Here is a 26714-nt window from a genome sequence, read left to right as displayed (position 1 = left end):
GCTCAGCGCTGCCCCTCCGCTCCCTGTGAGGAGCTGCAGCCGCCATCAGGCCTCCCCTCAGCTCCTCTGCTCTGCGCTGAGCAAACACAAGGGCCTCAGCTGCTCCTCATACATCCTGCCCTCCAGACCCTTCAACATCTTTGTAGCCATCCTTTGAACACTCTAATTACTGCCCTGAAACTTAGAAGCAAGCAGATGCCTCACTTGAAGCAACAGTGGTTTGAAGGAGTAAGTAGCCAACCCCCCCCTCTGTGTGCATGTGATAACCTTATATGTCACGCATACTAACTGACACTTCACATTTTGTTCAGTTCTGCTCAGATGCTCTGGAGTCAACACACACTTATCCTGATCGGTGACATCAGGTGTATCCACCAGGGTCTCTCTGCTGAGACCACGTAGTCGAAGAAAACGTGAAGTTAAACACACGTTACAAATTAAATTAATATTAAAAACAGCGCCTGTCAGTAGTTCCCCAGCATCATTATTCTCCATCTCTGAAGTGTGAAGACGATGCTATTGCACAGGGCTTGAGAATTACTTCTTATTCAGACTAATTATTTTGATCTATTTTCATGGGTTTTTTTTTCTAATTATGTATCATTAGAATAGAGAATTGCTTTCATATCCCTTTAATGTTTAATTTAGTAAACATTCCCTTTGGAAACAGCATGGCTGTGATTTGCATCCTAAATACTTGGAAATTATGGATGGAAGTAAGCTAGAATTCAAACACAAACTGATATGAGATAGCAGATGGATCTTATCTATCTTTCAAGCAAGCATTTTGTTTTCTACATCAAACATTACTATTGGAGCTAGACTATACTGAACCATGTTAAGTTACTTTAAAAATAAAAGGAAATAAAAGTTTCTCAATCCCAACAAGGCCATATCCAGAAGCATGGACTTTCTGGTTCTGCCAGGCTCACCACTACTTCTACATACCTTCCCCACCAAGGTGGACTATGTAAATGAAATTAGAAGCTCTTCGCAGGGAAGTGGGTCAGCATAGTTACCACACATTTTGTGTGTCTAGACTGAGCCTGCAGATGGTAATATCTGAAGGAGAAAGCAAATGAGAGTGGTGAGAGCAGCTCATTGCTGACATCTAGGACGAGAGGGTATAGCTTCAAGTTGTACCAGGGGAAGTCCAGATTGGATATCAGGAAAACTATCTTCTCAAAAAGAATGGTGAGACACAGGCTGCCCAGGGAGGGGGTGGTGTCACTGGAGGTGTTCAAGAACCATGTGGACGTGGCACTGAGAGAGCTGGTTAGTGGGCATGGTGTGATGGTCTGGGGGTTGGACTGGATCATCTTAGTGATCTTTTCCAACCTTAATGATTCTGTGATGGGCAGAACCATCACATGGAACTGCTGTCTAAGGGTAATGATAGTTTTATCAGCCACTCTCTCAATTCCTCATAGGGAAATGTTTCATTTGTACTTCACTAGTTTATTACGCTTGCTGATAAGACTTGTGTGGCTTCATTAACTTTGATCTCTGCTTTTAGAGGAGTTTCACATTCATGTTTGCTTTTTTACTTCTCATCCACCACTATCCCTTAGCACAACCATTCCCTTTTTTCTTGCACTGTTTCAAAATGTTTTTGCCAAACCACAAATCACATCTGCTGTCTTGAAACAGGAGTGAGCTGCCTAAGTCTTTGCAGACACATAACACAGCTTTTAATACAAAAAGAAAGTATTTCTGTCAATCAGTAGAATACAATTAGCCAAGCCTCTGAGCCCCCAGTGAAGCAGTGTCAGCTGTTTCTCATTATAAAACTATGAGACACCCAGTGCTTAGATCAACTCCTGAGGTTACTTGTCAAAATAACTTTAAATCTGAAACACCTCATCCAGACAAGGGAGAATGGTAAACCATAATTAAAAAAAAAGTCCTAAGAGCTCTGTTCAACAGCATTCTGTAGAACAGTGCTATTTTCTCAGTCAAGGAACAGAGCAACAGATAACAGCTCCCTCTATAACGGAGGAAACAAGTCCCACATTACTTAGCCTCGAAATTTAAGGAAAACTATAAAGTAATCATTTAATTAAAACCCAAGGGGAGGTGAGAAGCTGATGGATGGAGCATGCCTGGCCTCTGATAGCATCACCAAATTATGCTTTAAAGAGTCCTTTAGCAAGCCTGCAATCTCCTGACGTACGGTTGCCTGCATGTTTTACCTACAAGGTTATTGTGGCTGTCCTGTCACAACTTGCCGAAGCCGTGCCACTGCCGCTAGGCGTACGGCCTCTGTCAGCAGGGTTGGGTTTTTGCAACATAGCAGTGAAAACAGTCTCTGCATACAAATTAATCCAAGCGTCGACACAGATGCAGGTAACAGAAGATCAACACTGCCCAAACACAAAAGCGTAAACTAACCTCGTCTAAATTGAAGTTACAAGTGCAACTTTCGAGCTATACGGAAAGAAATACTGATGCAACCTTTACCCAGGGAGGTCTGTCCAATTCTGACCAAGGACTGCATGGCTTCATCACCTCTAACAGCAGTTTGTTACTGCAGATACTCCATCTCCAAAACCCTCAAATTTATTCTCTCTCTGCCAGCAATGGTGCAGGCGGTCTTTGCCAAGGAACTGCAACATCAAACTCCTTCCAGCAGGGTTTAAGTATTTGAATTGGTAAGAGGTTTAAGTCAAGAAAAGGGAGAAAAAGGAAAGCATGAAAGCTGTTGTTTGACTGATCCCTCACTCTGGGAAAATTATGAGCAACTCCATAGAATTTATTGGTTTTAAGTCCCCATAGCTCTGCATGTTTACCATACTGATATTTCCAAAAATGTTGCCATCTGTATTTGAAGAGAGAAGTTAGTCTGAAAAAGCATGTGTGATCATTGTTAATATACACCTCTATTTCAGTAAAGGTTCTGAGTGAACATCACACACCAATTTCCAAAGTGTTTATTTTGATCCTGCAAATTGCAGTGTTCAGGTACCCACACAGCCCTCTACTTTTAGAAAATTACTACTTCGGTCTTGAACCATTAGAAGTACTATCAAATGTGTTATTGTACTTCAGCACCACCAACTGCAGAACAAACATGGCAACTGAGACAAAAACAAGAGCCAAAAATTATTCATGTGGTCAATAAACCATTTTCTTGTAGTTTAGGTCATTATTTTAAGAGCCTAAGCATCTTTCCTCTTAGTGTTTCTGCACTGGAACAGGCTGCCCAGGAGCATCTGGACAATGCCTGGTGGTGGCAGGGGCTGCTGGAGCAGCCGGCCACTTGAATGAGCTGTATGCTATAGCTAATGAGGCTGGGAGCTAATGAGCAGAGAGTCACTTTTTGAAGTAATGGAGAGATCTGTGCTCTGCCAGCCAGAGCAGCAGTCTGTATCAGCAACAGCACTATCTGTGCAATCACAGGAGAGCAGATGATCTTCCCCTTCCCTGGTCCTTCATCTCTCCAGATGAAAATGCAGCCTCAGGGTCCAGATCCACCCATTGCTGATGCTGCTCTGTTTGAAAATGAAGGTGCTTGGAAGCCGGGAGGGCTGCTCAAGGCCTTTGCAAGGCCCGAGACAAGCTTTGGGTGTCACTTCCCAGAGCAACTCCAAGGAAATTGCTGATCTTAATCAGAGTTACTACAATGCCCCATTACCTTGCACGTATTATTTACTTCTGCATTAGAAACTTGTTAATAGTTATTCTAGTGATTGAAAATAGATCTGGGAAAAGACAGTAGCAGTGTCAGATTCTTCTTGGTGCGAAAGACAGTTGCATTTGCATCACTCCATTGTGCTGCATTAACACTATGTATTACTAGCAAAAGTTACCTGCTAACCTAACTTTTCGAAGTAATGCAGTTCTCATGTTTTAGTCCGAGTTCTGTCTCAGTCATTCCCTCACTACTGGTCTGCAGTTCACTTTCTAAAAGTAACCTGGGGGAAAAAAAAAAAAACAAACCCTTTCACCCACTTATAAAAATCCACTTAAGGATTGTGGCTCCAGTTTGTTTTCTTGCTTCTTCTCACAGTGTGATACACAAATGCTTTACAGCAAAAAAACTCCACCAAGGATGTGTGTGAATCCTAAGTAATCATTCACCAGTTTCAGGACCACTGCTTAATGAAAAATGAAGCTCTCTGGGCATAGCTAAATCACAAAAGCAAACATTCATACTGATGCAGAGAAGTTGCATCATCTAAAACAAAAAGTGGAAGTGAATGAATCCCTCAACAAACAGCACTTGCTTCAGATATTCAGCCAATTTTTTAAGGCTACATGTGAAAGCAAATGTAAAAGGAAACAATGCAAGGTCTTTACAAACATTGACTTACCTCATTTCCTTTAAGCTTAGTAAATAGTTGAGTGGACAGGTCACATGAATGATTTCAGAGCTGATACGAGCAAGATGAACTGTTATAATGGAAAATATTAATATACTTTAAAAATAAAAACAGTCTTGATATAATTTTTAATTTTCAAAGTTATGATTAAAAAAAATTGCCGACGGTTTTTTCCAACATTTCAATAGACTATAAATAGCAGCTCTAAGCCAGTTACTTTCTAAATACTGGTATGAGCATTTAGCTTGAAGAGAACATCCATGCACAAACACACTTACAGAACAGACCTCACACACTCAGTAGAACAGCATCCAATGGCCACAAATCCCAAGTTCTCTTTCTCATTTGCCTTCCCACGTAATAGCCCAGAGAGCTGAAGCTGAGGCTGCAAGCACCAATAGCATTTAGGATGCCACTGATTGGAAGCCCTCAGCTTACAGCTCTTCTGCTGATGGTCTATATTTCTTCTACGTATTGACAAGACCTCAGAAAGCAAATCAGCCACACAGCAAAGGAAGCAACATGAAATATTTTAAGACTCTGAAAACCACTCCTTCATTCACTATTGCTCATTTCTTCATTAAACATCTCAGAATAAATTAACACATAATTGCTTTTAAATCTGTCTTACTGGGGGTAAAAAAAAAAAACTAAGAAACAACAGTTAGATTCATAAAAGAAAATGTATTTCACCTTTGTACATGCTATACATGTCATGCAAATAAAGAAATCTACATGTTATACAATGACACCATAATAAAATATCATGTGACATTTGTCAAACACAATGCACCACAGCAAAACAAACAGTTTGGTTTTGTTTTGTTGGTTTTTTATTTAAGAAATAAATGTAGGACTAAATTGGAAGACACGGTACCATGCTACAGCTTACTGCACAGTCAAAAGAAATTACTTTTTCTGAAGTACACCAATATAAACAGCCAGATTGCTGTAGGAATGCTTTCTTTATACATTGCACGTGATTCTATTGGTTACTTCCCCATTGCTGGCTTCAAGGAGCACAAGAATGGGTCTACAACTGAGCTGAAGATACACTTGGAACTCCTCTATGTATAAAAAGAAAAATAACCAAACAAGCCAAGTTTTCACTTCTTTTTTTGTTGTTAGTTTCCAAAGAAAGCAGTATTTATAATTTACTTTTATAAGGAACTGGACAAAAGTGTCCTCAAAGCAGCACATCATCTAGCATATAGTTATCGTAGGTTACCAACAGAAATAAAGTTAACACTGTATGGCACATAATGTCTACACATGATACAGCTCAATGTGGATTTTCCCATACAGATGCTTATAGGATATTAAGTAGGCTAGCAGTGCTTGCTGTGTGTCTCCCAGCCTTTGTATTTCTGCTGCAACTTTCATATATTATTTTGCTGCTGACTGTATCTTGCTTTGTTGAGCCTGTAAGGAAGACAAAACACTTCTGCACATGACAGAAAGCCTGCTGGTATTAACCAAGTGTCTGCATCTCCAAAGGTTATCATGTTACCTGACCCCCCGACATACTCACTTGCATCTACTACAGTTATACTATAATATATTAAGGGATTATACTCGGCATTGTGCCTGCATTGTTTACAGGTGTTACACAGGTATGTTTTTAAACACATAATTCATAATCACTCCAGGACTATTAATATTAACCAGTAAGTGCCACCAGTGACTAAAACTGTCAACATCACCATTACAAGGTAACTCCACACTCCGCAGTCAGTAAGAAGGTTCTTTCACTCACAGTAATTATCCAGTTTTAAGCCTTTTCAGCTATAGCTTTGAATTATATGCCTGCATCAAAGTTGCCAATAATTCCTTATTAAAAACAAAAAAAGAAGATAGGCACAGAACCAAAGTACAGCGTAGTATTTCTTTTCAGTGCACTGTGGGCAAACTTCATCGCTATTTACAATAAAAAGATGGCTAAATGGATGCATGATAAAATTAAGGAGGAATGATCTTAAAATTAAATGCACGAGGAAAATCACAGTGAAGTGTTCAGATGCATTTTAAATTAAAAGGAAAAAAAAAAATAAGTGCTTCGCTAGCAGCTAAAGCTCGAATTCTAAAGCATACTCAGTCTTCCCTGAAACCATCGAGGTTCTAGATCACTGTTTTCCACCAAAAGCAGCCAGTTAGTCAACATATTCTCTGGGAAGACAAAGTTTTATTCAGCTCTGATTATTTGAAATCCAGTGTTCAGGACTGCAGAAGATTTTCCAAGTGACAATTTCATGTTTTACTGCCAGTAGTGTCACAAGGACGTACGTCCTCCACAGACTGCTACCTCTGTCAATTGAAAAAATAAGAGAAGAAAATCAAGTCAGCAATGCAAGTTAAATGACCTCAAGTTGTTAGTCTAGAAAACACAATAAAATCAACTACAGCAGCGTACTTTGAAAATGTCATTGAAGCTTGCTTACCTTCCCCCCACTCCTCCCCACACATTGTTTCTCAGCTTTCCAGAAGTGTTTCTACACTATGCTGCAAGCACCTACAGCAGCAGAAAAGAGTAAGCAGCTGCAATAACCACCACTTTCTAGTTTGGCTCCACTTCTAGCTATTTTCTTTATGTTAATGTACTCCAAAGACTTAGAGCAACAGTATTTTACCACTGAAGAAAATGAGCAGCTCACTACTCACTGAGCACAGGAAGAAAGTGTTTCAATTGACCAGATACATTCAGTTGCTCATAGCTCATTAATACATACAAGAGAAGAACTCTCCGAGACCAGCCCTGTAGAGAAGGATTTGGGAGACCTGCTTGACAAAAAGCTGGACATGATCCAGCAATATGCTCTTGCAGCCCAGAAGGCCAACAGTATCCAGGCTGCATCAAAAGAGAGGTGCCAGCAGGGAGATGGAGGTGATTGACCCCCTCTACTCTGTCCTTGTGAGGCCTCGTCTGGAGCACTGCATCGTCCAGGGCCCTCAAAACAAAAAAGACGCAAAGCTGTTGGAGCAGGTCCAGAGGAAGGCCACAAGGACGATCAGAGGGCTAGAGCACCTCTCCTATGAAGAAAAGCTGAGGGAGTTGGGCTTGATCAGCTTGGAGATGAGACAGCTGCAATGAGGCCTTCCAGTACTTGAGGGGAACTTACAAAACAGGAGGGAGAATGACTTTTTACACAGGTAGATAGTGACAAAACAAGGGGCAATGGCTATGAACTCAAAGAGGGAAAACTTAGCTTAGATATGAGGGGGAAATGCTTTATTCAAAAAGCAGTGAGGCACTGGCACAGCTGCCCATAGAAGCTGTGGTGCCCCATCCCTGGAGGCATTCGAGGCCAGGTTGCATGGGGCCCTGGGCAGCCTGAGCTGGTGGGGGGCAGTCCTGCCTATGGCAGGGGCTGGGGGGTTCTGAGGTCTCTTCCAACCCAAGCCATTCCATGATTCTATGATATGATGGCCATTTAAAAAGAGCTGTAAATGTGAAAAATAATGTTACATTTGAATATCTAAGAGATCATATGTGAAAAGAGTTAGAAAGCTGCTGTTTACAACTGCTATATTATTCTGGGAAGCTCATGAGTAATCACACAATTTATCACATCTAAAGATATTTATCGCACTACTGTACCTTTCTCTGTTCTGCCGAAAAGCGAGGTTGTCAACAGATTGAATTAAGTGTATTTTCCTGTCCTGGACTGTTAAATCCCTCAATCAAGTTTTTGTTACAGTCATCAATGCTAATAGTATCACTGGACGTCTTGGAATAAGTAGCTGGGCCTGTGAAATCCAACAGATCTTCAAGAGCCTTGGCATTACTTGTCCCATTTTGGTCGAAAGAAACACTGGGCATGAGTTCATTCATGGGTGAATATTCAGGGATAGAGATAAGTTCCTCTTTCGAAACAGGGCTATAAAAAGATACATGAAAAGAAGATGCAGAATAACAGCTGTGTAGATTTTCATTAACCAACAAATTAATCTTCTGACCATTCAAGAAATACTACTTATCTTAGAGCTAAGTGCAGTGAGCTTTTCACCTGGAATATGTCCCAAATCAAGCAAAAAATTAAAAAAAAAAAATTATTCTGTTCGGGATGAAAGGTCATACTTAATATGTAGAATGTTACTTACTGATTTCCATAGACTTATTCCAGTTAAACACTTCCAATTTTAAGAGCCTAATTTCCTTTATTCTGTTTGTAGGGACAAGCTTGAAGAAAAAAGCTTGTGCATCGTAGCGATGCAGCCTTGGGACAAACAAAAAATAAATGGCAGCATCTGAACTATATCTACAGTAGCTACATCTGTACAATATCTACAGATGCTGCTTTCACACAATATGGCACTTTGGATTCTGAGAACTGTCTGAAAGGTTTGGACAAATTTGTATAGAATCTGTAAGTTAGAACAGTAGGAAGACTTTTAGGTTTCCCTGCCCCTAAATACATGAAAGTGACATGAAGTTCAGGCTCTTGTCTGCTTTGCATCTTGACAGATTTGGAACATACTACCACTGACACTACTGTTCCCCACACTGTGAAGTTGGGGAGAAGTAAAGGAATACCAGCAAATGAAACAGGAAAGGTGCGTGTGCCTAGTATAAGTTTCACAATTTCTATTGGTAGTTATGGTCTGTACCTCACATCCATAGACTGAACCTCATCTGTTGAATCTTCCATGCTGTTAGATTTCCCATCTACAGCTTCCAGCTGAACAAGTCCTGGACCTGACTTCAATCCGTTAGCAACTACATCTTGAGAAGGTACTACAGAAGCAGCACTCTCTAAGCTTTTACTTTTCAGGCAAGTTGCCAGCCCATTGATCTCTATAAAAAAAAGGATAGAAATTATGACAGTAGTAATATCTTCATTTAATCATTTTTCAAACATCACAAATGCTTAAATTACAGAGTAGAAAAGAAGACTGACAATGCAGTGGGACTCAGTTTCATCTTTGAATCACTGTATTATACTTGAAATCCTCCTTTCCACTCTAAAATTGTGCCTTATGCTCCATCTTTTTAATTTAATGACACAGGAAGAGGATATATCATCTTTTTTGTCATGTGCTAAAAGTCTTAACCTGGGGAAGTAACCAAGGTATAGATAAATGCTGCAGATATAGATATTTTAAGTCATGCTTAAAATACATATGCTGTTTTCATCAAGTCAAATTAAATATTATTTTCATCAAGTGAGATTTGGAACAATGCTATAAAAAGCTTGCAAGCTTGACTGTGAGCCAAAGAAAATTCTACCCATAGAACTCAAATGCAGGTTGCGGCAGGCAAAACCAATTAGTAGTCTGGAACTTCTCATTTATAGAAATGCTATGTCAGGTACTAAATGGAGGACAATCATTCTTCTGCTTACATGGCAAAACGAAGTCTCTCACTGAGACTCTCATTCAGTCTCCAGGGACTAATATTTGTGACTGACACAAACCTAGCTAATCTTTTTCAGAGAAAACCTAAGAGCACAGTGCTCTATCTGAGGAAAACTCTGAAAGGAACTAGTTAGGAAAACAAGAAAAATACAGCTAGTTTTACCTGACTGGTTAAGAACAAGGGCTTTTGGTTGCTTTTCCACATTCAAGGTTGATGGTATCTCCAGTTTTGGCTCTTCCTTCTGCAGTCAAGTAACAAATCAAGTATATTAGACAAAGTAGCATAAACTTCATGGAACTGACTGTGCTCAAAATGTAGGGCATTGCTCAGGGCCAGAAGGTGGTCAAAGTTCATCAACAGCAGTAGAGGATTTTTTTTCATTTAATATTAGGCAGAGGATGTTTTATTATTATTATTTATATTTTAACTTCAAAAAGAAAACAGTCTCTGGAAGTAACTAAAGGAACAGTTTTTTAATAGAAAACTTACAATATAAGTGAAATCTTAACTGTCCATCACTTCCTAGCTGAAAACAACTGCCTTGTTCTGAAAACCTACAATCCTGGTAGGCCTAACATGGAGAGCTCAGTAACTACGTTCACTGGCTGGTACAAAGCAGACATATCTCAGCAGCAAACACTACTGGGTGTAAACAGTACCTAAGTACACCTATGATAATGGAAAATACTCAGGTTTAATTTTCACATGTGAGTTACTAAAATAAAGACAACACAATTTCATACCTTTATTTCTGTGGTTTCACTCCTCCTTGTTCTCTTCATTATTTCATCTATTCTCTAGAAATCAAAATAAATTGGAGGATGAGAAGGCAGGCAAAATATTTAACACTGGACTGATAAAGGAGAAAAAAAAAGTCAACAAAAGTCTTGTCACAACCTCATCCTCACCTGTCCTCAAAAAGGGAAAATAAATAAGAAAGATTAACATAACAGAAGAAAACAGCTGGAAGCTGGCTTTCAGTCTCAGGGCACAAAACATGAACTTCTCACTGGATGCAATTTACAGACAAACATTTTAAAAAAACGTTGGCAGTTTTGAGTTGTGCTCAGTTTTGGAACAAGACATTAAAAAAAAAAGCAAACAAACAAAAACAGCCATTACTTTCATCTAGCTGCTTCTTCTGTTTCCAAACAGTTGCTTTAAAAAACAGTTAGGTTTTTTTGGAATGGAGGTATCTGAAATTACTCTTTGCAGGAATTCTGTAAGGTGTTACCCTAAAATCCTTTTTTTTTCTTCTTTGTTCATTAAAAAACAGCAACAACAAACTGTTCCAGTAAGCCCTGCTTCTTTGCACTACCATGAAAGGAAACTATTCCACATGTAAAGACATTTTGCTTTGGTATTGCAATCTACAACAGCAACATGTTTCCAGCTCAGTGGTAAACAGTTAAAAATAACACATTAGAATAACATACATGGAAGGACCTTCTATAACTAGAAAGAGACTCAGCAGTTCTGCAGCTGTGCTCTCTCTTGCCACAGAGCTGTAGGTAAAGCTATGCAGTTCCATCCATTTCCTTGTGCAAAAACTGTGGTAGACAGCCCTGCTGCCTCTGCACAATATAACCAGAGACAAGCCAGGTGGGAGGAAACCTGTTTGTTAATCTCATTAACTTTCTAAATTAAAAACACTGATCTTTTGTTGAGTAAGTTTTAAAACAAAGTCACTCATGTTCCTCAAGAACCTGTGATGTCCTGGGTTGGGTGGCAACGCACGTTTGCCTTGGCATGCCATTCTCTATTTGTCTTAGGCATTTAACCTTGTGGGTACAGGCTAATTCTGTGTTTGTTCACTGCTTAGCACAAAGTCATTTGCCTTAGGCAGTTCCACTTTGTTACAAATATTGATGTAGATGTCCCCCTAACTTACAAGAAGCAAATACTAAATTAATCATAAATATCAGTTTGTAATCCCCTCAGATTATTATTTCTGGATACTACTAGGTACTTTCTGGGTTATATATTTAAACAAGACATGAAATAATTATCTTAAATGAGACACAAGTATCTACCTTCTTCCGCTCCAGTCTTTCTTGCTCAATTTGCTGCATGATTTGTTCCCTTTCAAGACGAAGTTGCTCAGCTGCCTCACGGGCTTTGATTTCTGCTTCTTCTCTCTAATCAAAACGCATAAAATACAATAAGTCCATTATTTATTTCAGGCTAATTACTATATAGAATAAATTATTTATTTATATGTATATGAAAATATATGTATACATATACATTTGTGTTTGAAATGATACCTGTTTCTCAAGTTTGGCTTGGAGCTCTTTTTCTTGTTTTTCTTTCAGCATTTGTTCTTCCTCAGCTCTCCTCTTGGCTTCCTCTTCTGCCTTTTTCCTAGCTGCTTCTTCTTCACGTCTTCTTTCCTCCTCTTTCTTACGGGCCTCTTCTTCGAGTCGAAGTCTTTCTTCTTCTGCCTTTCTCTTCTGTTCTTCTCTTTCAAGCCTGCAAAAAGAAAAAAATACAGATATGTTTAAAAGGTTTCATTTTGCTTAGCATGAATCCTACTGTACATATGATATACAATGAGCATTAAGTAATTATGCATCAGTGCACATTTTCATGAATATAATCAACATTATAACTAAGAGGTTGAGAACATGCCCAGAATTCAGGCTAATATCAAAGTTTTTATTCCAATGTTTTCCTTATTGCATAAAATACCTCATAGAAATTACACTTTTCCTTAGGAAAACCAAAACAAAACAAAAATTTCCAATCTGATTTCCAATAGGATATAAATAATGTCTGTAAGCTTCAATAAAAAAATAAAAAATCGCTTTTTCTCTGTACTTAATTCCCAGAATACTGGAATATATAAACAAACATATACTTCTATGCTTCCTTTCAGCTGAAGATAAACAGATTGGACAAGTAGCAGCAAACAGAATCCACAAAACACAGCAATGTGCTCAAAAGAGTGGGTCTATCTATTCCAGCTGTGCTGTTCAGAGGCCTCTACTACTCCCTACTCAGGGACAGCTTATTTACTATCAGATTCAAGAGCTGTTTAGACAGCTTATCATCCTTTCTTTGTTGCAGATGTGGGAAATATTTCTATCAGGCTAAGCTTTCAGAACTTCTGATTTTATTCCCCCACATTCTCAGTAAGAACAGACACAGTCCCAATTTAGACATAATATTAGGGAATGAAGCCATGAACTGTTTACATATGCAACTAGTGCTGAATATGAAGAACAACCCAAAGGCTTGCTCCTGAAACAGAGTCAGAAATTCATTGTTTAGACACAGCAACCTTCAGTGTGCCAACATTCCTAAAGCCCTCTCCTCCCTGTGTTGGGCAGGTGAGCGTTGGTCAAGGAGGAAAACTTCAGGGTAATGTTTTCAATAATACAAGCCTTGCAGTTTAAGGCATATATACTGGTACTTATATGTGAACCAGTAAAACTAAAACTACCTCATATACTTCTACAAAGTATATACTGCAAAGTGGACATACCTAACTATTTGGATGGGTTATAGTTTCTTCAAACTTCTGTAAGAGGCACAATTATTATTTTCAGACTTCCCTAGTCATAAGGAGTGCCAATGACACTAATGAATTACGAATACAAATATAAAGAAATTAACATTTAAATGTAAGCTCCTGTATCGATTCTAAAAATACCATTTTGAAGCAGCTTCAGTGATACAGGTTATATTATTAGCTAATAACTTTCAGGAATCAGTGGAGGTACCTCTCCCGTTCTTCTCGCTCCTGTCTCTCCCTCTCCTCTTGTTCCTTTTGGAGGCGGGCCTGTCGTCTTTTTTCAGCTAGAATTTTTGAAGCTTCTTCTGCATCAGTTGTTCCTGCTGTGATCTTTCCTAGGAGAAGATGACCAAGGATGGAAAGTTAGAGAAGAAGCTGTGAAAGTGTCCAGCACTTACTCACTGGCACGTGGCTAAAATGAGCCTGGTTCATGCTGTTATGCCACTTTCACTTTTCAAATGCATATATCAACATTTTCAGCAGACAGAACACGGCATAGGTGAGGGCATCCCTGCATTTCAACATTTTCACATTCTCATTAACTGGCATTCTTCATTCACTGATAACCCAGGTAAAAACCATACATAGCTGCTTCCACTATGTACTTACACATACTCATAAATCCATGGCCAAGGAGATTCACAAAAAGAACAGTTCATTGCTGTTTGAAATCCTCACAGGCCCACAATACTTCACAATGTGTTCTCCTAGAAAAGCTCACCTTCACTACTTTCTGGCTTTCCTGCAGCAGGCACATGCTTTTCAGAAGCCACCTGGCCTGCTTCTTCAGTGCGTGCTCCGGGGGATTTTTGATGACTGACATTTTCTTTCTCCTTATCTGCTTTCTTTTTAGGAGTTTCTTGGTTGAGATTACGATGCTTCACAGGAGAAGCTGGATATTGTTTGGAATTTTTAGGAGACTGAGGATAAGTCTTTGCAACTGTCCTGATGAGCAAAAAAAAAAAAAAAAAAAAAAAATTGAGTACAGTCTATACATAGTACAACATGGAATCAAGTTCCATCTTTGCAAATATCATTCTTCCTATTTGTGTCTGACTATATTCGAGTATCAGGTTTTTTTGCACACTGCTCTATAGAATCTACCCTGATGCAAGCAATCGGAATATGAAATGCAGGGAATTGGCAAGCAAGTTCAAATGATTATTGACTCACTTAGTAAGACCAATAATATCATTCAAGTTATATGAAAGCAGTCATGGACAACCTAAAAACAATTCTTTTCGTAACAGCCATTCCATAATCACCTCGTCTACTCTGCTGTATTCAATAGCCCATCTCAACATTTAAAGCAAAGCTACGACCAATTATTACCACATAACAAGGTAAACCCAAGCACTACAAGAGACAGAACCAACCGAACCATTCCACAGTCCACTCCACTGGTTCGCTTGGTGCTTTATCAGCACCAGAACAGCGGGCTCAAGGCTCAAAGCTGTGCTAGCAGTGACGGCAGGGCACAGCAGCAGTACTACTGCTATCTCATTTGGCTCTGCGTACTTCAGATCGAGTGACAGCCCTGAAATCAGTTTTGGCACAGTGCAAGGGTAAGAACAGTTGGTAATGTGCAAATATTTTCAGTGAATAAGAGATTACAAGGAAACAAAAAACCACACACAAACACCGTTAAATATTTATATAATACCGGTAACAAGAACTAAATACTTCTAACATTTAGAAGAGCTGGGCTGCATGGCTTAATATTATGGAAGTTAAAGAGATTACGATCTGAAAAAAGTGATTTATGTGAGTCTCATTAGAAGAAACAATCCTACATTAAGGAGAGCATTACACAAGCAGTTTTAACCTTCCTTATGAAGATATAATTATGTGTTATTCCTTATCACTTTTTTAATCTGCACAATACACAGTTTCAGATACTACAGCATATTTTCTGGACTGTACACACACTCTGGTAGACCACACACATGAAAAGTATGGACAATGGTTGAAAATTAATGGATGAGTGTGCAAAGATTTGTTTAGATTATAGTATTGTGAGGACAGAGACTATTATAACTGGAACATGATTTGCATTACAGAGCAGACAATAAAAATCACAAGTCTTTCAACTCTCTCTCAATTCATGAGCTCAGAAAAATAAAGGGTTCTTTTCCACCATATTAAAAGATGCTGAGATAACAGAATATAGGGAGCTCATTTAAAGGTGCCCAATTTGTGAGGAAGAAAAGTCTGCAGAGCACCTCACCGCCTGTACTCTCTTGTTCCTGTGCAGAGCCTGTGGCCTGGTAGAACGTCAGCATTCAATTAAATCTGAAGTTCAGCTCAGGTATCCTGTGCCCTCAAGCCCAGGGACTCCCTGTAAACCCAGGTCCTTGACCCTGCTCCTCCCTTTGGCTAAGCTGTAGGTGCACCTCTGCCTTGCATCCCAGTGATCCTGAGGTCCTGATTTGTCCTTCGTCCTGAATTATTGTGAAGGCTTCGCTGGCTATCACTGGACTCCTGTTTGACCCTGGTTACCAACACCCGACAGGCCCCTATCACCTGTTCTGGGTGCTGTGGGATGGGGCTCAGTGTGTGCAGTCCCCATTGCCACCAACAGCTCCTGGACTGCTCTGCCTTGAAAGGCAGCCCACTTCTGCTGCTCCTTGACAGAGGTAGGCTTTGGAAATTAAAAAAAGATGAGTCAGTGTTTCCAACTCTTGTAATGAATAGCAGCAAGAGAAGTTGGTAACACTGGCTGGTGTTAGTCTAGCCTGTCTTTAGTTTTCTCTTTGGGATACAGATGGATTCCCAAGCCCTTCTAAAGATAGAGGAACAGATTTCAAAGTCCCCACCTAGATGCATAGGTATAGGTCTCACATGTGTGCTTCACCATCATATCATTTCCTTTCATAAAAATATAACATGTAAACAGAAAGCAAACAGCTTTTTTAATCCTTCTCCAGATCACAAAGAATGCTTATTGCCAGTCAGACAGGTTCTCAAAGCATAGTTCCTTCTTGTGGCCCTTTTACATACTTGACTTTACCACGTATTTCCTACATTGCTTTTTACTTAACTTGTTGTGACAGGAAGAGCAAAATAGTCATAACTAAGGCTGACTCATTTTCAGTAGTAGCACAGATATAATTGCTCTCTAATAAAGACATGACAATCAAATTAAAGAAGCTAGGTAGGAAGGAATCTAGCCGTGACAGCTATGAATCCTGGACTGCATAGGAATTAGAGCACTGTACAATTTGCTGGTGGACAAGAAAGGTGCTAGATGCACTGAGTAAAATACCTTTGAAATTTAAGACCTACAAGATTTTTTTTTCCTACAGCTCTTTGGCAATAAGAACAAATATGACTTCACTCATTTTAAAGCAACTAAAAGGGAGAAGCATTTGAAGCCAATTTACTACAAGGACAGCAGCAGCAGTGAAGCATGAAGAGTTAAAAGCTGAGAAAGCCCATTAGGAATAAAAATCTTTTTTCCTTCAGAAATTTTATACCATTTACTCAATGTTGAGTAGAAATTATTAAATGAGCACTGTCTTTCTCCCTTGTATATATTGTACATTTGTATACATATTGTATATATTGTACATATTGCCAACTTAGCATCTATAACATTCCTGAACATGGGCAGAATTGTTACTGGAAGAAACCTTCATTCTACTGGTATTCAGATTGATGCTACTTTTTACCAGAAGAGACAAACCTGATTTTGAAGACAGAAAACAAGATCATTAAGGCAAACAGACACATGTTTGTACGGGGATCTAGACAGATTTTTAAAGTAGTTTTGCCTATGGATAAAAGGAAGGGGATGCAATTATACGCTACATGAATACAGGAAGCACACAAGATGAAGATTAATTAATTAAAGGAGACTCCTGAAAATCCAAGAAGTGGCAGCACATCAGCTGTCTGAAAGTTAGCTCCTGTCAGTCACCAGATTTTACATGCAGTTGCAGAAGCACAGGAAGCCTCTTCCTCCCAGTAAGAGGTCTCAGCTTTCTCCTCTCATCCCCATGCTGATGGCACCAGCTGGTAAGGAGCCATTCACATCATGACCCCGAAACACACTGCACAAATCTCTATCGGGTCTAAGGATCCACTGGTGATTAAATTACAGTGGCTTTTTTTTTTTTTTCAATTAAAGAGAGACAGCAGTAGCCCATACAGCAGAAGAAAGTCCTAGGAATAGCAGAAGAGTTCAGAGCTTACTTTAGCTAAGCGCACAAAGTAAAGTACATGGAGTACAAGACGAGTCAGAGGTCACATCCACTTTTGTCCATAAGCAGCAAGATCAGAGTGCTTTCTTCAAAAGCCAGGTACATGACAGGTCATTGGTTACAACACCTAAGCAGGCTAACTTTAAATTAGAGATCAGCAGCAATGCAATGCTGCATTTCCCCTCTCCTCTCCCCTTCCCCCCCAAATCTGCCTATTAATTGACAAAAGTTCTGCTGGAACCATACTGAGGACTTTCATGTTCTCAAACTCGCTGAGATTGCTCTGATCAAAACATTGTTCCTGGATTCTGACATTTTCGCTCTTTTATCTGTGATATTTTCTCAAAAGCATTTTATTTTACTCTCAGTTTTCATCTGTTCTAGCCAGGGACAGATTCATTTCTCTTTTAGATTCCTTAAAAGAGCACAAACTCAGACCAGGTCTATTGAGTATTGCTAATTTCTTTGATAGCTGCATTACTACCAATGTTTTCAAAACCTCCAGTTGGCCTACCCTGTAGGTCAGCTGCTGGAGAACAGAATAATCCCACATTTTATCATTGTTATCTTTCCAATGCAGAACAAAGATTGAGAAAAATAAACACAGTAGGTATCAAATAATAAAATTAAAGATGGGTTAGTGGGGGACATAAAAGCTACTTCTGAGATACACGTGATACACATCTTTCCAATAGGCCATTTTTTATTTTTTATTTTTTTTTAACTCTTTTAGATCTGGACATTTTTGTTGTACCCTACATACATATTTAATCACTATTCTGTAATTTGATTGCCCACACGTATTTTGAAGACAAAGCAATGTTCCAGTGGCTGCAGTGGAACATTGCCCAAAAGAACTGAGTTACAGGTTCTGTTAGTGCAACTGTCAGCAAAGCAGTGTGGTACAAACTGGGAGCTGGAAACAAATGAGGAGGAGCAGAGCTGCATTCCCATCTCCCATCCCCCTCTCCCTTTTTCTCCTCACATAAGTGAGATAATGGTTTGGCAAAATAACCTAATGTAGAGTCTTGTCAGAGCTTTCCATTTTTATTCACTTATCTGAAGGCACTTAAAACTAAACTCTACTTCCTTGATTCAGTCAAGTTCCATTGATTTCAAAGGGACTATTTACCCAAAGACACGTGAAGGACGCAGGCTTTATTGCTTTGCCAATCTATAAGATAGGACACTTACCTAACCCTCTGAGGGATGCTGCAAGAATAAACTGATTAACGTATGGATCTTTGAAGGTGAAACAATCAGGAGAAGAAAAAAAACTCACACAAAATCCTGGTATTATTGACAAAGTAAAAGCTCTGAAGAACAGAAGCATTTTACACCACCAGTATCCAACAGCAACTGTTTACAATTAGTTTAATTTTTAAATTAAAGAACATTGTCTATTTTCCCAGCTCCAACCCACTCACAGCCATTACAGTCAACTGATCTATACTGCATTCAAAGCAATACTTTCACGCTTCTTTTTTGTGTGGCATTCTCTGATAATATACTTAGATTTTGCCATCGTTTCAATTTCTCCTTTGCTTATAAGTATTCCTACTCCTTATCATACATATTTCTTTCTCTCTCCTTCTGAGGTCAGCATTTGCTTACGCATTTTTCTTGGAAGTTACGTTTTGCACAGATTTTTTTTTTTTTTTTTTAATTTCCTCTCTTCTTTCTCACTGAAATTTGTACCTTCACAAACATCTTTATTTATGTACTTACTGCAAATCTATCCTGCCGTAAGTCACTGTTTCTGCTTAGGTTACACTTCACATAAACAATGAAACAACATAGAAAAAAAACATGCAACTACCACTCACAAACCAAGATGATGACTGAAAACAACTAAGAACTACAACAATACCAAGCAGACTGGAATGTCGAGCCATACATTTTTAAGAAGAAAAATGCATACAGCTAACTACCACCCCAATCATAGCCCACGCTTGATTCTTTCCTCAACAGCTTTCAAAGATAAGGTGCTATGCAGGATCACTAACTACTAATGCTGTTGAATACGTATTCTTATTTCTTCCACATGTAATTGTTGGCCATACAAGGTGCTAGATGGAGAAAGATTAAAAACTTGGAAAAGACTGTCAGGTTTGCAAGGAGAATGAATATTTTATTTATATACTAAATTGCGTTACAATTATTCTTAAGCCCCACAGTTAATTTTGAAGGAGAAGCTAAGGTGATACAGTCTAAAAGAAGGTTCCTACATTTAAATCCATGGGCAGCCAGACCATCATCTCTATATAATATCCAAGTAGGATGATCAGGATGCATTTTGGTTGATTTTTTTTTTAATTTCTGAGGGAAGCCTGGAGAGTGCTATAGCAGAAGTGCCGTTTTGCAATCGGTAACTAACATGGATTTAAACTGTATTTGCTGTAACTCTCATAAGGTCAAAGAGGGTGTTCTAATTGGGCCATGTTAAGATTAAATTCTCAGTAATACATTTGTAGCAGTGGTCAGAATAAGATTCTCTTAAGGAGGACAGGGAGGGAAAAAGGGGATAACTTTCCGGCTTACAGTCACAGAGAAACCCATAGCAAGCATCCTAATTCCTCCATGCAGCACCTGCTTCTTCCTCTAAAAAGCAGAGTCTATATTCCTTACATGCATGAAAACATTTTCCTATAAAAAGGTTCTCAGAATTTGCCTCTCTGGGGGAAAAAAAAAAAAAATGAAAAAGAAAAAAACTAAATCTTTGCCTAACCTTCTAAGGAAATTAGTTCTATAAATTAAGAGTAGCCATGCCTTTTTCACTGAGCACTAAGCATCTGTTTGGTTATTTGACCACATCTCTTTTCATCCTGTCCCATGAAGACATCTTTAGAATGAGCTATGCCAACATTTTCAGTGACTGCCCACGCTCAGTAGCCCATTTCTCAGCAATCATTTTGTTTTAATTATACCTGTTTCTTGCTGTGTCTTTTATGCTGCTTGATTGACCTGAAAAATGCATTCTGAACAGGGAATATCAACAAATTACAGAATAATACACATTTCTACTGCTTGAACTTTTCTCTATACATTTTGGAGAGCCTGTTTTATAATGACCTGCTCAAAATTTTAATGCCAAAGCTGACTGTCATTAACATTCCATATCACTACATTATTTACAAAAGTTACACAGTTCAGAAAGCGATGACATTCTAGATGTGGTATTGAAAGTTTGTACACTTGTGGCCCATAACATGAATTGCAATTCCGCAGTTGCATGCAAGGGGATGTCTAAAACAGAAAGGATGCCCTAAATCAGATTATTTCCCACATTTTGCCTCACACCAGAATTGCATGCAAAACAATATCACTTCTCCATTAAATGATTGTGCACACAGAACTAAGGCAAAGAAGGAACACGAGGCTGACTTTTGAAGAAGTTTATCAGAAAGATCAGAATGGTTTGGAATATAACCAGGTTCAAATAGAAAATAATATTTATAACCAGACAAAGGAGATCATTTTCAACATAGGACCCATGAACAGGGTCTAGAAAAAGAAACCACAGATAACTACTGTAGACAATGAGTACCTTAGAGAACTTAAGCACTTGAGTCAGACTTAATATCCTGTTCTAAGAAAGCTGAAGAAGCATTTGTTTAGACCTGTGAGTTGCAAACCATGGCAGACACACTACAGTTCTGACAGTTTGCAACTGAGGACTAAGAAAAGCAACTCAGTAAGGCAAGTAAGGTCAGCTAAGCCATAGGTCCACAATCCTGCATGGGGTGGTGTGGGAGGAAGAGATCTGTAAATGAACAAAGATTAAAACCAATGGTTTAGATCATAGAATCATAGAATGGCCTGGGTTGAAAAGGACCACAATGATCATCTAGTTTCAACCCCCCTGCTATGTGCAGGGTCGCCAACCACCAGACCAGGCTGCCCAGAGCCACATCCAGCCTGGCCTTGAATGCCTCCAGGGATGGGGCATCCACAACCTCTCTGGGCAACCTGTTCCAGTGTTTACTTGTTCCAATTAAGTTTACTGATGGATACAGATAGTAGTGCCAGCAAAGACATTTTAAACACTAAAATTTCTGGTTAGTATTAATGTTTTGTGCATTTGTCCAAAATCAAATAAAACAAATGCGTGCTTAAAAAACAAAATTTTAAATAAAATTTCACAGTAACTGAATTGCACAGCAATAATTTCAGAAGGATAAGAAAACACTGAATATCTCCAGAGACCTTTAACACAAATTCATATGTATCTGTTCATCTGCTCCTCCCTCCCTATGTGCATAACTAAAATTAACTGGATTTTATACAACCCTACCAAGGAAATTCTTCAGGAAATCATGCATTCTTTGTAGATAAAAAGAAGCTCAGAGCATATCTGATCACTAATCAAAAAGGCATACTTAGGTGTGGCAGGTGAGGCGGATCTTCTGGACATAGCAGCAGGAGAATCAGACCTTCTGAGAGGAGATCCCATTCCAGATGATGAACCAGGTGTGGTGGGTCGCTTCTCTTTCTTTATTTTCTCAGTCTAGAAACACCAATTATTTTAGTTTTTCTGATTAGGAGCAATACTTCAAAACATATTTGATAATTTTAGTAACAAAATGACATATGAACAGATTCACGTAGCATACATTCTCAACAATTTTTTAACAGCAGCTCACAAGTCAGGAGCATTTTTTTCCATACACATTAAAAACAGGTCACATCTTGCATTGATATAGTAATTAAACAAGGAGCAAGTAAGTAAAATCAAATCAGTGCATTCTTCTCCAAGAGTTCTTGGTGGAGGGCTGAAAAGAGTATTGGGTGGAGTAATCAAAACCATCTAGATCTTACTGCACAGCCTCTCAGATATAGTCAGTAGTGCAAGCATACATCTCTCATAAATGCTGCCAGGTGTAACAGCATGAATCATGCAAAACTTCAGCTCCCAGCTCTGGTCGTCTCACTTGCATCTAATTCAGATGGTACAAAACCCCCTACTCTTAGTATTAACTACTGGAAGATACAGGATCTTATAAAAACTATAAAAATTATTTATATATATAAATTAATATATCAAAAATAATAAAATTTATTATTTATATATAAAAATTATTTCAGAGCCCTAACATAAATTTTCTATAACTTGTGTCTTTCATTGTGTAGACTGAGTGAAGGTGAACGACTTTATATTTTCTGGAAACTACAGTGGATCAATAACATGGCTTTTATGCAAACAGCATCTAAAATGTCTACAGAGAGAGTTAAACAATTCGTATGGAAAAGATTCACTGCCAGTAATTTTGGCAAGTTTCCAAAATATGCAAAGCCTCCTAATTAACCAGCAAAACTGGACTGACTTATACAGAAAGATTTTGTTTGTCATCCCCCACTCCCAGAAGTTATAGGCGAGTCCAGAAGTATGCACTTCTCAGTTCCCTGAAAATAAAGGTGTTGCTGCTCTAAATACCATTGCTTAACATTGACTTCCAGCAGGAGGAAGATACTGAAATGTTGCAACGCCAGAGCAGAAAAGCAACAGATGCACGCAAGTCTTACTTTCTTACTGCTTCTTACAGAAAAGATACTAGTAAAAATAAAGTGATGCAAAGTGAAAGGTAACGACGAGAAGGCCCAACACTTTATCCAGAAGTAAAATCAAGAATATTCCAAACTGACCTGAGTCACTTCACCTGCAGCCGCCCCTTTCCCGGCATCAGAAGTGGAGGGTGAAGTCGCCTTCTTCCTGTCTGTGCTTCGGGTGGGGGAAGGCTTGTAGGGAGATTTTAGAGGACTAGCTGGTGCTACACGAGGACAGATATGGAATACTAAAGAGTTATAGCACAATAGCAAGAGCAAAAGGGAGCACAGACAGAGGAGGCAAGGGAGAGGAGAAAACAGCATACTTTTACATCAAAATGTTCAAAGGTTGTTTTCAAGTTTTCCAATTTTCAAAAAAGACCACATTGTGGAATACATTCATCATGGTCCCATATTTACTAAAAATGCCTCAACTGAAGGTAACATTTTACAGAGTTGTTTTGTTGTTTGTTTTTAACTCAATCCCAGATATATCGTTTTCTTATCCATACACTTTTTGAATCACTTGATTATGACTGCAATTCTTTTCTCTTCTGAAAACTCTCAGCTCCTTTGCATATGACAAAAAGAGTAATCACACAATTCCAGTTGGATAACTTCTGAAGAAATACTGTGAAAATGGAAGAGTGACAGAAGCACAAGAATTGGTTTTGTTTGTGTTTTAAAAAAGCTTAAACATGACAAAGGCTTCTAAGTATCACAATTGCTTTTTAAAATAATAACTCAAATTCTTGAACAAACCCTAAATTAAATGCTGCTGTAGGTATTTCAGTTATTGTCATTACTGGTAAATACACTTTACAGGGCAACACTTTCTGGGTATTCCTTTTTTTATTTGCAATATGAACAGGATTTAAAAAAAAAAATGGGATATTTTACTCCTGGTTTTTTTTTTTTTTTTTTATTATCGTTGTTGTTCATATTGCTAAGATGAAACTTCCACAAACATATAAAACCATCAACAGAACATATGCTTCATTAATAAAATACACAGAAATTGTAATCATGTGGCAGTGTTTACAGTCCTATTTCAAAATAAGTCAAGAAGGACACTGACTTTGGAAAAATATTAATTATACTCAAATTTAAAGGAAATAACTTTTTTTTTTTTTTTCCAAGTTGGGGGCAGTGCCATGAAATCTCTTAAGATTCAATTTTTACATGCTTTCAAGTTTAACTGGGCCCACATTTTCTTTTGAATGACTTCCTAGCAACTTGTCAAGTTTGCTGCATGTTGACAAAAATGTTTGGAAACTTGACTGTTGCTTAAGGTAGCTCTACTTCAACCATAAGAAAAACAGTTTTTATTGAACTCTCATAATTCACGTTTATCTGAATGTCTTGACTTAGAGTTATATTAATAACGTGTTGCCTTCAAAAGTCATAAAAGCTAGGATCCTCATTCCTAAACCTACAGATCGTGCAGGAATGGAGCCCAAAGACAATCACAAGAGCACATTATATGATTATGAAAAGGGAAGACCCCATTCCAGGTTCATGACATTGCTTCTACTGAAAAAGTACACATCAAGGAAGAAATCCTCCCTCAACCTTTTTGCTGACAACTACTGACAAAACAATCAATTGTCACTCCAATTTCACTTTAGGAAAAAGTTGACCTGTAGGCCAAGTGACATCCCTATTAGACAAGCCAGCATGCTACTTTAAAGACTCTGTGATGAAGAGGGAGATAAGGCTGGGAATTTACAGGCAAGATGACCAGGGAAGGACAAAGAATTTTGTCTATTGATTTCTTCAGTATCAAAGACAACACAGACAGCAACATCTGTAGGTGTCCTGGCAATTCACCTCAACGTTTTCAACAAAATATATTTATCTAGATTTGAACTGACTTTTGTTCAGTTGTAGCAGTAGCTGCTCCCTGGACAGTAAGTAATCTGGGAATTCTCTCATAGGCAAAGCATTGTATGGCAAGATTTCTGCTTCCTGCACCCACAAGGGAAGTCATTTCAGAGTGGCTCCATACCAGTGTCCCTACACACTGCAACAAAGAACACTGCATAAAGGAAAGCATGCTTACTGCCTAATCCATTTTTAAAAGACCTTGCAGTGAAAAAACAGATGCAGGACCTGAACTTACTGTAATCATGACACACAAAAATAGCGATCATCAAGATGATCAGTTTTGTGCTGTCTAACCACTTTTGTCTGGAAAAAAAAGTTCCCTTTTGCGAACAGGTGTTTGGGTGTTCATTGTTTTGTTTCTGAATAAAACTGAGAAAGAGCTATAACACTTTGGTACCCATTTATGCATACACCGTGAGCAGGTATAACCTTTTAACCAGGAACTGCTCAAAGTTAGGTCCTTGCCTAAGTATTAACAGGACTGGAAACATCAGTTTCGTAGTTGTTAATAAACCCTCATCTTGCGAGACTGCTATTTACTAATAAGATCAGCAATTATCATCTCTAATTTTTACCTTCTTCAAGAATAACAACTTCTGGAACTGTTATCTTACAAATCAGCATGTCTATTATTTTCCTTTAAGGAAATATCATTTTGTATGTGCTTTATACGTATGGACACACATACAAAAAATACACATACACAAAAACAGTTAAAAGACAAAAAAATGATTTAACAGTAAAGAACTGCCACCCCAGTAAAAATAGTTAAGACTCAAATGGTACACTGGGAATTTCGTTCTACATTCTACTTGGGCATAAAAGGAGATGACATTAATGCATGTCAGTGAAATTCTTGTGTTTTGCTCTGAGAAGTGCCACATGCTGTTCTAAAAAACTCTTTCAAAATGAATGTATTCAGTTTTCAGCGTATCACTGAAACCAGTGGGATTTATTAAATCATTTCTTTTTTTATTATTATTATTTTAGATTTGAATAACCACTATGTTTCTATGTTTTCCTTATTAGGAAATATTCAGAACGAGAAAGACAAGATGATGTGCTTTTTCGATACACTGCTATCAAGAACAGTCTATTTTGTGCTACCATACCAATTGTCATTTGATTCACAGTACTCTATTTTTTTAAGTAGCTACTCAAATGCAATCAAAAACATACCTTAATGGTTTCAAAGTGAGTAATTCACATTTTTACCTGGATTATTGTACTGCTCAGAAAGCATTAAAGTACTTCTGCTTCTGGCTAAAGATGACTGTGTGGGAGTCAGCAGTCGAGAAACAATAAAGTTTTCCATTGGACTAAGATGCATGCGGTGAGCTGAAGGATGGGAGCAAATAAAAATAAAATTTAAAATGCAACATAACAAAACTTCATGTTAAAATAACAGAAACAAAAGAATGGAATGATTAAATGAAATGAAAGAGTCTTGAAGTGCTTGAGATTTAAGTATTTTCAGATAATCTTCATTCCCTTTGAAAAATGGTTTCTGGTTCTTTCATCACTTTAAATTAGTTTTCTACCTGTACAATAAATATACTAAGGTTAAGCCTACGCTGCATTTTGTTCTTAGAAAATAGAATATTCCATTCTGCAAAATGGTGGCTTTCATGACTCAGCATGAGAAATGTTTGCTTTTTTACCTTGACAGAAAAGGTGAAACATTTGGTCTAATAGCGTAGCTACTCACCAGCGTGCAAACCATGCTGGAATACATTTAAAATGTGCAGTCTCACTGCATTATATAAATCTTACACAATATGCCTGCATTCCTTTCCAGAAAAAAAAAAAAAAGCATCAATTATATAAGAAAGATATCTATAGATGTTCTTATTGCATGTGAATAAAGCCACCAATTGCAGTAATCTCAA

At 38.3% G+C, this 26714-nt stretch overlaps 1 protein-coding gene across 7 annotated transcripts in view; it reads right to left on the bottom strand.

Moving 5' to 3' along the window:
- Nucleotides 1–4998: 4998 nt before the first annotated feature.
- MAP7D2 (MAP7 domain containing 2) overlaps nt 4999–26714 on the bottom strand; it is a 77619-nt gene continuing 55903 nt past the window's right edge. For 2 of the 7 annotated variants that reach the window (XM_090124680.1, XM_090124683.1), the window contains 12 exons: nt 26041–26163; nt 23038–23186; nt 21774–21901; nt 13914–14137; nt 13401–13527; nt 11943–12147; nt 11709–11813; nt 10419–10472; nt 9838–9916; nt 8928–9114; nt 7918–8197; nt 4999–6626 (listed from right to left, as the gene is read on the bottom strand). In XM_090124680.1, coding sequence (XP_089980806.1) covers nt 7948–8197; nt 8928–9114; nt 9838–9916; nt 10419–10472; nt 11709–11813; nt 11943–12147; nt 13401–13527; nt 13914–14137; nt 21774–21901; nt 23038–23186; nt 26041–26163 — 1631 coding nt within the window. In that variant the 3' untranslated portion in view covers nt 4999–6626; nt 7918–7947. The remainder of the gene's footprint in view (nt 6627–7917; nt 8198–8927; nt 9115–9837; nt 9917–10418; nt 10473–11708; nt 11814–11942; nt 12148–13400; nt 13528–13913; nt 14138–21773; nt 21902–23037; nt 23187–26040; nt 26164–26714) is intronic. The other 5 variants (XM_090124686.1, XM_090124700.1, XM_090124716.1 and 2 more) reach the window with 4 other exon arrangements.

Source organism: Phasianus colchicus, chromosome 1 (assembly GCF_987193195.1).
Source record: "Phasianus colchicus chromosome 1, bPhaCol1.hap1.1, whole genome shotgun sequence".
Lineage (NCBI taxonomy): Eukaryota > Metazoa > Chordata > Aves > Galliformes > Phasianidae > Phasianus > Phasianus colchicus.
Note: the sequence above shows the minus strand (reverse complement) of the source record. Positions and strands in the feature narration are given on the sequence as shown.